Source organism: Musca autumnalis, unplaced genomic scaffold (assembly GCF_047663935.1).
Source record: "Musca autumnalis isolate F117 unplaced genomic scaffold, ASM4766393v1 scaffold_4, whole genome shotgun sequence".
Taxonomy (NCBI): Eukaryota; Metazoa; Arthropoda; class Insecta; order Diptera; family Muscidae; genus Musca; species Musca autumnalis.
The window spans coordinates 117,175,448-117,190,311 of NW_027411977.1; the positions used below are offsets into that span (position 1 = coordinate 117,175,448).

General features: G+C 36.0%; 1 protein-coding gene across 15 annotated transcripts in view; it reads left to right on the plus strand.

Moving 5' to 3' along the window:
• The window catches only part of LOC141403343 (uncharacterized), a 564,369-nt gene extending 551,434 nt beyond the window's left edge, over positions 1–12,935 (plus strand). For 9 of the 15 annotated variants that reach the window (XM_073985610.1, XM_073985614.1, XM_073985619.1 and 6 more), the window contains 3 exons: positions 720–1,335; positions 1,395–1,546; positions 11,654–12,935. In XM_073985610.1, the coding sequence (XP_073841711.1) occupies positions 720–1,335; positions 1,395–1,546; positions 11,654–11,743 (858 nt within the window). In that variant the 3' untranslated portion in view covers positions 11,744–12,935. The remainder of the gene's footprint in view (positions 1–719; positions 1,336–1,394; positions 1,547–11,653) is intronic. The other 6 variants (XM_073985615.1, XM_073985620.1, XM_073985622.1 and 3 more) reach the window with 3 other exon arrangements.
• The last annotated feature ends 1,929 nt before the right edge of the window (positions 12,936–14,864 follow it).

Sequence of the window (14,864 nt, forward strand, 5' to 3'; positions counted from 1 at the left end):
TTTCAAATCTAGGAGTTTCCTCGCAATAGTCTTAAATTATCCCAATTATATAGAAACTTGTTGTGTTACGAAACAAGAGGCCTTCCTGGAACTTCCAGGAACTTTTTAACTAATTATTTGTATTTTGTAGTTTTTTTTTCAACTTTTTTTTTGTTTCTTTGTATATATGTAAATAAACAAACGTTTTTGTAATGTTTATGTAATTTAATTTAAATATTAGATAAGTTTAAAGAAATTTGCTTTAAAAAAACTAATAAAAATTAAAAACGAAATTTGCTTTCTTCTTCATCAAAATTTCAGCAATTACAGCGAGCTTAAAATCATTAACACCCAAATTTAGAGCAGAAAATAAACGAAAAAATGCCGATAACTAATACGTAACCCATAACCCCCCTAACTTCAATCTTACCCCTATGTTACATACAAATATACACTCAAAATCACACACACACGAGCACACTCATACACAAAACTAATGTGGTATTTTGTCTTTTCTATTTTTCCTCACTACCAACACCACCACCAACATCACTCTGTCTGTCTGTCCTTCAACTTGTGCACCACCTATCATTTTTTTGAAAATCCCAACAATTGTGTGCGTGACTATGAATGTTAACAACTCCGATACCCACCACTTAAACCCTTTGTGTCTGATGTCCAACATTTGGTAAATCCTACATGAAAAAAAAAATCGAAACCAAAATCATTGTTGGCAACAGCAACAATACCAACAACAACCAAAGCAATATTCCCCACAACCCCAGCAATTCCAGGGCTACCAGGGCCAGGGACCTGTACAAAATCAATATCAACCTCAACAACAATATCAGCAACCCCAGCAACAACCACAACAGCCCTATCAGCAACCATCAACCTGGGTACAGGAGCAACATTTGCCCCAGCCTTATAAGCCACCAACTCCACAGGCTCAATATCAACAACAACAGCCTCAATATCAGGCTTCATCTTATCAACCAGCCCCCCAACAACAACAATATCAGCCTCAATACCAGGCTTCATCTTATCAACCCCCTCAGCCTGCCTATCAACAGGCTCCATTGAATACTCAATATCAAACTCCATACCAAAATCAATTTGTATCACAACCCAATCAACAACAATTTAATTCTTATTCACAGCCCCAGCAGCAACAACAACAGCAACCTCATCCAATCCAAAATGTTTCGCATGGCAGCGATCAACTGGATAATTTGAAACAAAACCATGAACAACGTGGTGCCAGTCCCGGCATTATCACCTTGCGCAAAGAGGCTCCCATCTCTCAGGCCCCCAATCCAGTCTACACATCACAACCAGCAGCCGTAAGCTATCAGGGTAAGTCGAAATATACCTCAGAATAAAATTCCCTTGCATTTGCTATAAACTAATTGAAGGTGATGATGATGATGTTTCAGGCGGCAGCAACAAATTGCGTGGAGACTTGAAGTGGCCACCACCAGAATACAAAGAAGCTGCTGCTATTGAAAATGAGGAACGTCGCAAATTGGCTTTGGGACCAGTCTGCCGACCAAGAAAAGTTAATCGCGTAAGTAGAACTAAAGTTGTTTTAAATCATTACGATACGTTTTTTTCGGAATAGTATATTTTTCCAAAAGTGAAATGGTAGTGGCCCAAGGTGGCTATCCTGAGGAAACCTAGATGAAATGATAATTTACTTAGAGAATATATTATTAAAAATGTTATGCCCTCAGCACTATGACTAGAGAAGGTACATAGAAAGAAGTAAAAACCCTGGTACTGTTATATGGGGGCTATTCCAAAATGTTTGCCTATATTCATAATTTTTGGTGGAGAAGTTTTATGAACAAATTTTATCTAATTCGGTCTGAAAATGTAGCTAAAAACTTCAAAATACCAGAAATCGGGAAGTGCCGTTATAAGGGGGATATTCCAAAACATGGACCTATGTTCACAATGTTTGGTGGAGAAACTGTATGGCCCCTGCGAACTTAAAATACCAATTTATAAGGTAATTCGGTCTGAAAATGTACCAGAAATCGGGAGGTGCCGTTATAAGGACATACATATGAACCTGTGTCCACAATTTATTGTGGAGAAATTTGTTGACCACTAGGAACCCTAATTTGGTCTGAAAATGTAGCCAGCCCCTTCGAACCTTAAATGCCAAATTATAGCCAATTCAGGCTAAAAATACCTGAAATAGGAATGTACCGTTATATGTGGTCTACTTCAAAATGTGGACGAACATTATATTCCAATTTATAGCCAATTCAGTCTAAACAAGTAAGAATGGCGTTAAGTTCGGCCAGGCCGAACTTCTCATACCCTCCACCTCGATTTGAATTGAAGTAAAATGGAACAATTAGTTTCATTTCAGGAAATTCGGTAAAACAATGTGGCTAACCTTCAAAATATCGAAATTCGGGAGGTACCGATCCATGGGGGCTATATCAAAACGTCGATCTATACCTACAAATTTCGGGCGGAAAGTTTTTAGACTCAAAGAAGACAAGAAGGTTTTACCGATATTTTGGTAAAACCTTCAAAATACCGAAAATCAGGAGGTACGCTTCTATAGGGGATATAGGAACCAGTGGAACTATACTGATAATTCTCTTCTGGAATATTTTATAACCATATTGAAGACTAAACAACAAGTTTCTGTCTTACGGTGGGATATTGACGTCACAACCTTCAGAATTACGAAAATCGGGAGGCACCGTTCGAAACGTAGACTTATACCCACAAATTTCTGGGAGAAAGTCGTATATCCCCAACGAAGACTAAGTACCAAATTTCAGCAATTTCGGTGGGATATTGAGGCCACAACCTTTAAAATACCGGAAATAGGGAGGTCCCGTTCTATGGGGGCTATACTAAGGCGTGGACCTATACCGACAAATTTTATATGGAGCGTTTAATATCCCAGCCATTTCGATGGGATATTGAGGCCACAACCTTTAAAATACCGGAAATATGGAGGTCTATGGCGGTCATATGAAGGCGTGGGCCTATACCGACAAATGTTATATGGAACGTTTAATATCCCAAATGAAGACCAAATACCAAATTTCAGCCATTTCGGTGTGGTGAGGCTAAAACCTTCAAAATACCGAAAATCGGGTGGTGCCGTTCTATGGCGGCTATATGAGGACGTGGACCTATACCGACAAATTTCATATGGGACCGACACATTTCATTTCGGTGGATTATTGTGGCTACAACCTTCCAAATACCGAAAATCGGGAGGTACCGTTCTATGTGGGCTATATGAAGGAGTTGACGTATACCAACAAATTTCGGGGGGAAAGTTTTATGCCCCTAACTAAGCCATTTCTGTGTGTTAATAAGGCTAAAACCTTCAAAATACCGAAAATCGGGTGGTACCGTTCTATGGGGGCTTTATCAAAACGTGGACCGATATAGCCTAATTTGCAATACCAAACATCTTAGGAGTAATAGAAACTTCTATACCAAATTACAAAGATCTATCTTAAAAATTGCGACCTCTATCTTGATTTCAAAAGATGGACGGACGGACATGGTTATATCGACTTAGAATTGTTACCCTCATCAAGAATATATATAGGATCTCCGATGAATATTTCGATGTGTTACAAACGGAATGACAAATTTAATTATACCCTCCATGTTATGGTGGTGGGTATAAAAGTACCTGAAATAGGAAGGAAGGTACCTGTTAAATGGGGGCCAGTTGAGTGGAATATACATATGTGGCTATCTATCTAATCGTGTACGTACCTTAGCTGAAACACGTAGGTGGTTTGAAATAGAACGCTAAAAACTTTGCACCCGAGTGTCTTTTTCCATTTGCAGGTCAAGTTCAAAGATGGGCTATATAGGTCCACATTTTCGTATAGCCTCCGAACTTAACGACTTTGTACTTGCCTTTTTTTGTGACAGCGAGGTGCCCTTATAAATGTTGAAATGCTTAAATCTGGTACCGCCAAGTTTTTGCCGCTGAGAAGTCTGTCAGCTGGACCACAAATATTCTCATTTGCAATTTTGGCATTAAAATCGCCCAGAATAATTTTAATGTCATGGACAGTACACCGGCTGTGTGTTTCTAAGCGCACTTTAAATATATATTTAGTCTGTTCTGCTTGTCTTCAGCGAGAGCATGAGCGCAAATAAATCTGATATTGAAAAATGTAGCTTTTATCCGTCTTTCGATTACTGGGGTGACGCTGGAGACCAGATGTTTTAACCTTCGACTAATTACAAATCCGCAACCAAACTCATGCTTTGTGTCATGGCAGTAACGCCTTTCCCAATCCATCGTATTTCCTGCATGGCAGTAATGTCGGCCTTGTACTTTGCATTTAAGCCCACTACTTTTAACGGGTGTTAAGAGCAACTCCCCAGGTGACGCCACGGAAAGGTCAGTGTTCACTTGAGACGAAAGATGGACTATAATAAGTTCTTGCCATGTTAAAACCGGTCAGGGCCGTTGCTTGGTATCTTTTTCCCCTACGTCACTCAATAGAGGTCTCTACCGTTTGAGGTCTCTAGAAATTTCTTTAGAAAATCCTTTTTGAGGTCTCTAAAAATTTGTTTAGAAAATTCACGCCTTGTTGCCTTTGGAGGTCTCTAGAAAATTCTCTAGAAAATCCTAGAAATTTCGTCAGAAAATCCACGCCTTGTGGCCTTTTGAGGTCTCTGGAAATTTCTTTAGAAAATCCTTTTGAGGTCTCTAGAAGTTTCTTTAGAAAATCCACGCCTTGTTGCCTTTTGAGGTCTCTATAAATTTCTTTATAAAATCCTTTTGCGGTCTCTAGAAAATTCTCTAGAAAAAACTTATGAGGTCTTTAGAAATTTCTTTGGAAAATCCACGCCTTGTTGCCTTTTGATTTCTCTAGAAATTTCTTTAGAAAATCCTTTTTGTGGTCTCTAGAAATTTGTTTAGAAAATCCACGCCTTGTGGCATTTTGAGGTCTCTGGAAATTTTTTTAGAAAATCCTTTTGAGGTCTACTGAAATTTCTTTGGAAAATCCACGCCTTGTTGCCTTTTGAGGTCTCTATAAATTTCTTTATAAAATCCTTTTGAGGTCTCCAGAAATTTCTTTGGAAAATCCACGCCTTGTTGCCTTTTGAGGTCTCTAGAAATTTCTTTAGAAAATCATTTTTGATTTCTCTAGAAATTTCTTTAGAAAATCCTTTTTGAGGTCTCTAGAAATTTGTTTAGAAGATCCACGCCTTGTGGCATTTTGAGGTCTCTGGAAATTTCTTTAGAAAATCCTTTTGAGGTCTCCTGAAATTTCTTTGGAAAATCCACGCCTTGTTGCCTTTTGAGGTCTCTATAAATTTCTTTATAAAATCCTTTTGAGGTCTCCAGAAATTTCTTTGGAAAATCCACGCCTTGTTGCCTTTTGAGGTCTCTATAAATTTCTTTATAAAATCCTTTTGAGGTCTCTAGAAATTTCTTTGGAAAATCCACGCCTTGTTGCCTTTTGAGGTCTCTATAAATTTCTTTATAAAATCCTTTTGAGGTCTCCAGAAATTTCTTTGGAAAATCCACGCCTTGTTGCCTTTTGAGGTCTCTAGAAATTTCTTTAGAAAATCATTTTTGATTTCTCTAGAAATTTCTTTAGAAAATCCTTTTTGAGGTCTCTAGAAATTTGTTTAGAAGATCCACGCCTTGTGGCATTTTGAGGTCTCTGGAAATTTCTTTAGAAAATCCTTTTGAGGTCTCCTGAAATTTCTTTGGAAAATCCACGCCTTGTTGCCTTTTGAGGTCTCTATAAATTTCTTTATAAAATCCTTTTGAGGTCTCCAGAAATTTCTTTGGAAAATCCACGCCTTGTTGCCTTTTGAGGTCTCTATAAATTTCTTTATAAAATCCTTTTGAGGTCTCTAGAAATTTCTTTGGAAAATCCACGCCTTGTTGCCTTTTGAGGTCTCTATAAATTTCTTTATAAAATCCTTTTGAGGTCTCCAGAAATTTCTTTGGAAAATCCACGCCTTGTTGCCTTTTGAGGTCTCTAGAAATTTCTTTAGAAAATTATTTTTGATTTCTCTAGAAATTTCTTTAGAAAATCCTTTTTGAGGTCTCTAGAAATTTGTTTAGAAGATCCACGCCTTGTGGCATTTTGAGGTCTCTGGAAATTTCTTTAGAAAATCCTTTTGAGGTCTCCTGAAATTTCTTTGGAAAATCCACGCCTTGTTGCCTTTTGAGGTCTCTATAAATTTCTTTATAAAATCCTTTTGAGGTCTCCAGAAATTTCTTTGGAAAATCCACGCCTTGTTGCCTTTTGAGGTCTCTATAAATTTCTTTATAAAATCCTTTTGAGGTCTCCAGAAATTTCTTTGGAAAATCCACGCCTTGTTGCCTTTTGAGGTCTCTAGAAATTTCTTTAGAAAATCATTTTTGATTTCTCTAGAAATTTCTTTAGAAAATCCTTTTTGAGGTCTCTAGAAATTTGTTTAGAAGATCCACGCCTTGTGGCATTTTGAGGTCTCTGGAAATTTCTTTAGAAAATCCTTTTGAGGTCTCCTGAAATTTCTTTGGAAAATCCACGCCTTGTTGCCTTTTGAGGTCTCTATAAATTTCTTTATAAAATCCTTTTGAGGTCTCCAGAAATTTCTTTGGAAAATCCACGCCTTGTTGCCTTTTGAGGTCTCTATAAATTTCTTTATAAAATCCTTTTGAGGTCTCTAGAAATTTCTTTGGAAAATCCACGCCTTGTTGCCTTTTGAGGTCTCTATAAATTTCTTTATAAAATCCTTTTGAGGTGTCTATAAATTTCTTTATAAAATCCTTTTGAGGTCTCTAGAAATTTCTTTAGAAAATCCACGCCTTGTGGCCTTTTGGGTCTCTAGAAATTTCTTTAGAAAATCCTTTTGAGGTCTCTAGAAATTTCTGTAGAAAATCCTTTTCAGGTCCCTAGAAATTTCTTTAGAAAATCACGCCTTGTGGCCTTTTGAGGTTTCTAGAAATTTCTTTAGAAAAAACACAATGTCTCTAGAAATTTCTTTAGAAAATCTCTAGAAATTTCTTAAAAAAATTCAAATGTGTTTAGAAAATCCACGCCTTGTGGCCTTTTGAGGTCTCTAGAAATTTCTTTAGAAAATCTCTAGAAATTTCTTTAGAAAATCTCTAGAAATTTCTTTAGAAAATCTCTAGAAATTTCATTAGAAAATCTCTAGAAATTTCTTTAGAAAATCTCTAGAAATTTCTTTAGCAAATCTCTAGAAATTTCTTTAGCAAATCCACGCCTTGTGTCCTTTTAAGGTCTCTAGAAATTTCTTTAGCAACTCCACGCCTTGTGTCCTTTTGAGGTCTCTAGAAACTTCTTTAGCAACTCCACGCCTTGTGTCCTTTTGAGGTCTCTAGAAATTTCTTTAGCAAATCCACGCATTGTGTGCCTTTGAGGTCTCTAGAAATTTCTTTAGCAAATCCACGCCTTGTGTCCTTTTGAGGTCTCTAGAAATTTCTTTAGCGAATCCACGCCTTGTGTCCTTTTGAGGTCTCTAGAAAATTTTTTAGCAAATCCACGACTTGTGTCCTTTTGAGGTCTCTAGAAATTTCTTTAGCAAATCCACGCCTTGCGGCCTTTTGAGGTCTCTAGAAATTTCTTTAGCAAATCCACGCCTTGTGTCCTTTTGAGGTCTCTAGAAATTTCTTTAGCGAATCCACGCCTTGTGTCCTTTTGAGGTCTCTAGAAATTTTTTTAGCAAATCCACGACTTGTGTCCTTTTGAGGTCTCTAGAAATTTCTTTAGCAAATCCACGCCTTGCGGCCTTTTGAGGTCTCTAGAAATTTCTTTAGAAAATCCACGCCTTGTGGCCTTTTGAAGTCTCTAGAAATTTCTTTAGAAAATCCACGCCTTGTGGCCTTTTGAAGTCTCTAGAAATTTCTTTATAAAATCCACGCCTTGTGGCCTTTTGAAGTCTCTAGAATTTTTTTTAGAAAATCCACGCCTTGTAGCCTTTTGAGGTCTCTAGAAATTTCCTTAGAAAATCTCTAGAAATTTCTTTAGAAAATCTCTAGAAAGTTCTTTAGAAAATCTCTAGAAAGTTCTTTAGAAAAACCACGCCTTGTGGCCTTTTGAGGTCTCTTGGAATTTCTTTAGAAAATCTCTAGAAATTTCTTTAGAAAATCTCTAGAAAGTTCTTTAGAAAATCTCTAGAAAGTTCTTTAGAAAATCCACGCCTTCTGGCCTTTTGAGGTCTCTAGAAATTTCTTTAGAAAATCTCTAGAAAGTTCTTTAGAAAAACCACGCCTTCTGGCCTTTTGAGGTCTCTAGAAATTTCTTTAGAAAATCTCTAGAAAGTTCTTTAGAAAAACCACGCCTTGTGGCCTTTTGAGGTCTCTAGAAATTTCTTTAGAAAATCTCTAGAAAGTTCTGTAGAAAATCCACGCCTTGTGGCCTTTTGAGGTCCCTATAATTTTCTTTAGAAAATCCACGCCTTGTGGCCTTTTGAGGTCCCTATAATTTTCTTTAGAAAATCCACGCCTTGTGGCCTTTTGAGGTCCCTATAATTTTCTTTAGAAAATCCACGCCTGATGGCCTTTTGAAGTCTCTAGTTAACTTTTTAGAAAATCCACGCCTTGTGGCCTTTTGAGGTCTCTATAATTTTCTTTAGAAAATCCACGCCTGATGGCCTTTTGAAGTCTCTAGTTAACTTTTTAGAAAATCCACGCCTTGTGGCCTTTTGAGGTCCCTATAATTTTCTTTAGAAAATCCACGCCTGATGGCCTTTTGAAGTCTCTAGTTAACTTTTTAGAAAATCCACGCCTTGTGGCCTTTTGAGGTCCCTATAATTTTCTTTAGAAAATCCACGCCTTGTGGCCTTTTGAGGTCTCTAGAAATTTCTTTAGAAAATCTCTAGAAATTTCTTTAGAAAATCTCTAGAAATTTCTTAAAAAATCCAAACCTTGTGGCCTTTTGAGGTCCCTAAAATTTGTTTAGAAAATACACGCCTTGTGGCCTTGGTCTCTAGAAATTTCTTTAGAAAATCTCTAGAAATTTCTTTAGAAAATATCTAGAAAATTCTTTAGAAAACCCACGCCTTGTGGCTTTTTGAGGTCTCTAGAATATTTAGAAAATCAACGACTTGTGACCTTTTGAGGTCTATAGAAATTTCTTTAGAAAATCAACGCCTTGTGGCCTTTTGAGGTCTCTAGAAATTTCTTTAGAAAATCCACGCCTTGTGGCCTTTTGAGGTCTCTAGAAATTTCTTTAGAATATACATAGAAATTTCTTTAGAAAATCTCTAGAAAGTTCTTTAGAAAATCAACGCCTTGTGACCTTTTGAGGTCTATAGAAATTTCTTTAGAAAATCCAGGCCTTGTGGCTTTTTGAAGTCTCTAGAATTTTTTTTTAGAAAATCCACGCCTTGTGACCTTTTGAGGTCTATAGAAATTTCTTTAGAAAATCAACGCCTTGTGTCCTTTTGAGGTCTCTAGAAATTTCTTTAGCAAATCCACGCATTGTGTGCCTTTGAGGTCTCTAGAAATTTCTTTAGCAAATCCACGCCTTGTGTCCTTTTGAGGTCTCTAGAAATTTCTTTAGCGAATCCACGCCTTGTGTCCTTTTGAGGTCTCTAGAAAATTTTTTAGCAAATCCACGACTTGTGTCCTTTTGAGGTCTCTAGAAATTTCTTTAGCAAATCCACGCCTTGCGGCCTTTTGAGGTCTCTAGAAATTTCTTTAGCAAATCCACGCCTTGTGTCCTTTTGAGGTCTCTAGAAATTTCTTTAGCGAATCCACGCCTTGTGTCCTTTTGAGGTCTCTAGAAATTTTTTTAGCAAATCCACGACTTGTGTCCTTTTGAGGTCTCTAGAAATTTCTTTAGCAAATCCACGCCTTGCGGCCTTTTGAGGTCTCTAGAAATTTCTTTAGAAAATCCACGCCTTGTGGCCTTTTGAAGTCTCTAGAAATTTCTTTAGAAAATCCACGCCTTGTGGCCTTTTGAAGTCTCTAGAAATTTCTTTATAAAATCCACGCCTTGTGGCCTTTTGAAGTCTCTAGAATTTTTTTTAGAAAATCCACGCCTTGTAGCCTTTTGAGGTCTCTAGAAATTTCCTTAGAAAATCTCTAGAAATTTCTTTAGAAAATCTCTAGAAAGTTCTTTAGAAAATCTCTAGAAAGTTCTTTAGAAAAACCACGCCTTGTGACCTTTTGAGGTCTCTTGGAATTTCTTTAGAAAATCTCTAGAAATTTCTTTAGAAAATCTCTAGAAAGTTCTTTAGAAAATCTCTAGAAAGTTCTTTAGAAAATCCACGCCTTCTGGCCTTTTGAGGTCTCTAGAAATTTCTTTAGAAAATCTCTAGAAAGTTCTTTAGAAAAACCACGCCTTGTGGCCTTTTGAGGTCTCTAGAAATTTCTTTAGAAAATCTCTAGAAAGTTCTTTAGAAAAACCACGCCTTGTGGCCTTTTGAGGTCTCTAGAAATTTCTTTAGAAAATCTCTAGAAAGTTCTGTAGAAAATCCACGCCTTGTGGCCTTTTGAGGTCCCTATAATTTTCTTTAGAAAATCCACGCCTTGTGGCCTTTTGAGGTCCCTATAATTTTCTTTAGAAAATCCACGCCTTGTGGCCTTTTGAGGTCCCTATAATTTTCTTTAGAAAATCCACGCCTGATGGCCTTTTGAAGTCTCTAGTTAACTTTTTAGAAAATCCACGCCTTGTGGCCTTTTGAGGTCTCTATAATTTTCTTTAGAAAATCCACGCCTGATGGCCTTTTGAAGTCTCTAGTTAACTTTTTAGAAAATCCACGCCTTGTGGCCTTTTGAGGTCCCTATAATTTTCTTTAGAAAATCCACGCCTGATGGCCTTTTGAAGTCTCTAGTTAACTTTTTAGAAAATCCACGCCTTGTGGCCTTTTGAGGTCCCTATAATTTTCTTTAGAAAATCCACGCCTTGTGGCCTTTTGAGGTCTCTAGAAATTTCTTTAGAAAATCTCTAGAAATTTCTTTAGAAAATCTCTAGAAATTTCTTAAAAAATCCAAACCTTGTGGCCTTTTGAGGTCCCTAAAATTTGTTTAGAAAATACACGCCTTGTGGCCTTGGTCTCTAGAAATTTCTTTAGAAAATCTCTAGAAATTTCTTTAGAAAATATCTAGAAAATTCTTTAGAAAACCCACGCCTTGTGGCTTTTTGAGGTCTCTAGAATATTTAGAAAATCAACGACTTGTGACCTTTTGAGGTCTATAGAAATTTCTTTAGAAAATCAACGCCTTGTGGCCTTTTGAGGTCTCTAGAAATTTCTTTAGAAAATCCACGCCTTGTGGCCTTTTGAGGTCTCTAGAAATTTCTTTAGAATATACATAGAAATTTCTTTAGAAAATCTCTAGAAAGTTCTTTAGAAAATCAACGCCTTGTGACCTTTTGAGGTCTATAGAAATTTCTTTAGAAAATCCAGGCCTTGTGGCTTTTTGAAGTCTCTAGAATTTTTTTTAGAAAATCCACGCCTTGTGACCTTTTGAGGTCTATAGAAATTTCTTTAGAAAATCAACGCCTTGTGGCCTTTTGAGGTCTCTAGAAATTTCTTTAGAAAATCCACGCCTTGTGGCCTTTTGAGGTCTCTAAAATTTCTTTATTTACATTAAATCTTTGGACATTGATTAATTTCCATAACCTCAAATCCTTTATCTAAAACCCCATTGCTTATTAATTAAAAAACTATTTTCCCATTTTATTTCTTACAGGATTACAGCTCATTCTTTGCCAAGAACGCCTTGAGCCACCATTACCCTAGCTACAAGGTTCCACCAGGTACCCAACATGTAACCTATTAAGCTGTCCACTACCATATGCAGCTAGATGACGGAAATCCCAAAGCAACATCAGAAAAACGGAAGAACAAAAACATAAATAAATGATTACACAAATTCTTAGTTAGTTGATTTAAATAAATTGTTATAACGAAATGTAAAATACTAACATAAAAAACAAACAGAAACAACAACAACAATATATTAAACACACGTTAACTTAGTATGTAAGCACTATGTATATGCAGGCACTTTAAATTGTGGTAGAATTAAATAATTTCCCTATAGGGTTTGTTCAGAAAAAATAATAATGGATATCAAGAACTTTATCCAAAACAAGGAAACTTATTTTTACAACAATTTAAAATATACATATATAAAAAATATTCTTAAGGTTCCTCAACAATAACGATATCGTGACGACAATAAAACCATTTGTTAAATTCGCAAAACGAATAGAAATGTTCCTCAACAAAGGCGTTTTGTAGAATGAACAAAGAATATTAATATTAAGTCAACTTCACTACTTCAATTTTATTGTTTGTAGTTCTATGTTTAAACAAATTAAATTTTAATAACGACAAAAAACTAACACGCAATGTACTATTAACGAATGTTTTTATGTAAAAAAAGAAAACAGCAACAACAACCGTGGAAGGTGTGCGACGACACGACTTTAATCACATTCTATATGGACTTTTGTCACTGAAACGTCTACAAACGAACGCAACAACAGCAGTTTCATAAAATGCCCATATAGCCTATGATTCTACCGACTACTCGACTCGGATCATATTAAGTCACATGAATATCCTTGATTTTATATGAAATTCAGAATAGAAAAATATACTTTAGACACTACACGGTCATATTTAGAAGTATTTTCTTTTTTGTTTAAATACACCTTTTTTTGTTAATTTAATGTTTAATCAATCAAACCTTCCCAAATTACAGAGAGGATCAACAACAAATAACACAGTTTACCTACCAACTTCTTCAAAATGCAAGGAGAAGAAACAACTCTTATTTAAATATTAACCCACCAACCTGTCAATTGTAAAAAAAAAAACAATAAACATAATTTTATTTACTTGTTATTAATTTTATCTAACATTGTATAATTGTAAAGTTTTATAAAAACCGCTAAAACAAATAAAAAATCAATAAAAAAAACTCCGTTGAAACGGAAGAAAAACTCCGTTGAAACGGAAGAAAACTGCTGTTGTTTTATTTTGATTTTATTTTATTTATTATCTATATATATAAAAGAGTTTAGTGAGTGACTGAGTGAGTGACTGACTGACTGACTGGCATATCATCGCCCAGACGAAACCGCTGAAGCTAGAAAGCTGAAATTTTGACTGTGGGTTGCTGTGTGTAGGGGTGAGATAAGACTGGGTTTTTGGAAATTCGGACTAGAAGGGTACGAAAAGTACTAAAAGGTACTAAATATGGTACAATTTGTATTAAGTATAGTACACATTGGCAAGCAAAACTGACAGTCATCGAGGTCTATTTCGTGAATATCAAAGCCTAATTGAAAAATTTCTTTTATAATCTCTTAATAATACCGTAAATATTGTATTTCAAACGTTTTTAGCTAAATAAAAGTTGTTATTTGCCGGAAAATTGTCCTTAAAGTACGTTGACTGTCAGTTTTGACTGTTAGTGTGTACTCCCCATTAGGCAAACGGGAAGAGCTAGAATTCAGAAATTTTGAATGAGGGTAACTGATGGAGAGATAGAAAGATGTATTAAAGGGTTTTTGGAAATTCGACCTCTAAGTGTACGAAAAGTACTAAAAGTTACAAAATTTGGTACCAGTTGTATATTTTGAACGGATTTAGCTAGAAACTTGGAATTTGGTATGTAAATGAAGGTTGGGAAGTGGTGTTTATAAAAGGAAATGGTTTATTAAATTCGTACTCATGTGTACGAAAAGTACTAAATGGTACTAAATTTGGTACAAGGGGGATTAGGGTGAACGGATAGAGCTGGAATCTCGAAATTTGGAATTAAGATTACTGATGGTGTGTGGAATTGAGGTAGTTTTGGAAATTCGTACTTATGAGAACGAAAAGTACTAAATGGTACTAAAATTAGTACAATTTGGATTTGGATGAACGGAAACCTGAAATTTGGAATTAAGATTACTGTTAAAGTGTAGGATTGAGATATGAGGGTAGTTTTGTAAACTCGTACTTATGTGCAAGAAAAGTACTAAATGGTACTAAATTTGGTACAATAGGGATTTTGGTGAACGGATAGAGCTGGAATCCTGAAATTTTGAATTGAGTTTACTGTTGGAGTGTACGATTGGGAAAGTTTGGAAATTCGTACTTATGTTATTGAAAAGTACTAAATGGTACTACATTTGGTACAATGGGGATTTGGGTGAACGGATAGAGCTGGAATCTCGAAATTTGGAATTGAGATTACTGGTGGAGTTTAGGATTGTGGAAGTTTTGGAAATTCGTACTTATGGGTATGAAAAGTACTAAATGGTACTAAATTTAGTACGGTTTGGATTTGGGTGAACGGATAGAACTCGATTCCACAAATTTGGACTGAGGGTCACTGATGAAGAGTAAGAGAGATGAAGTAAAGTTTTTGGAAAACTATGAGTGTACGAAAAGTACTAAATGGTACTAAATTTGGTACAAAGGGAATTTGGGTGAACGGATAAATCTAGAATCCTGAAATGTGGAATTGTTATTTCTGTTGGAGTGTAGGATTGAAGTAGTTTTGGAAAATCGTACTTATGTATGTGTACGAAAAGTGCTAAATGGTACTAAATCTATATATAAACAAGTGAGCAAAGGCTATAGTCGGGTCGGGGCCGACTATGTGATACCCTACACCACTACCCCTGTTCATAAGCTTTTGACTAATAAAATTCAAAATATTAAAATTGGGATAGCTTAGCGCCTTTGCTCTGAATGTCTTCATTAACACAGGTAAATTTTTTTGAAACGCATTTAAGTGCATCGACAGTACAACCCAAATAAAAATGGAAAAGTGGGATGTATGCCAACCATCAATAGGCTTCTTTCTCTGTTAGACCCCCATTAACCCCCAAAATTTCGCGAGGATCAATCAAAATTTCGTAGTGTGATTGCACAAAAATGGAACAAGGGATGCATTA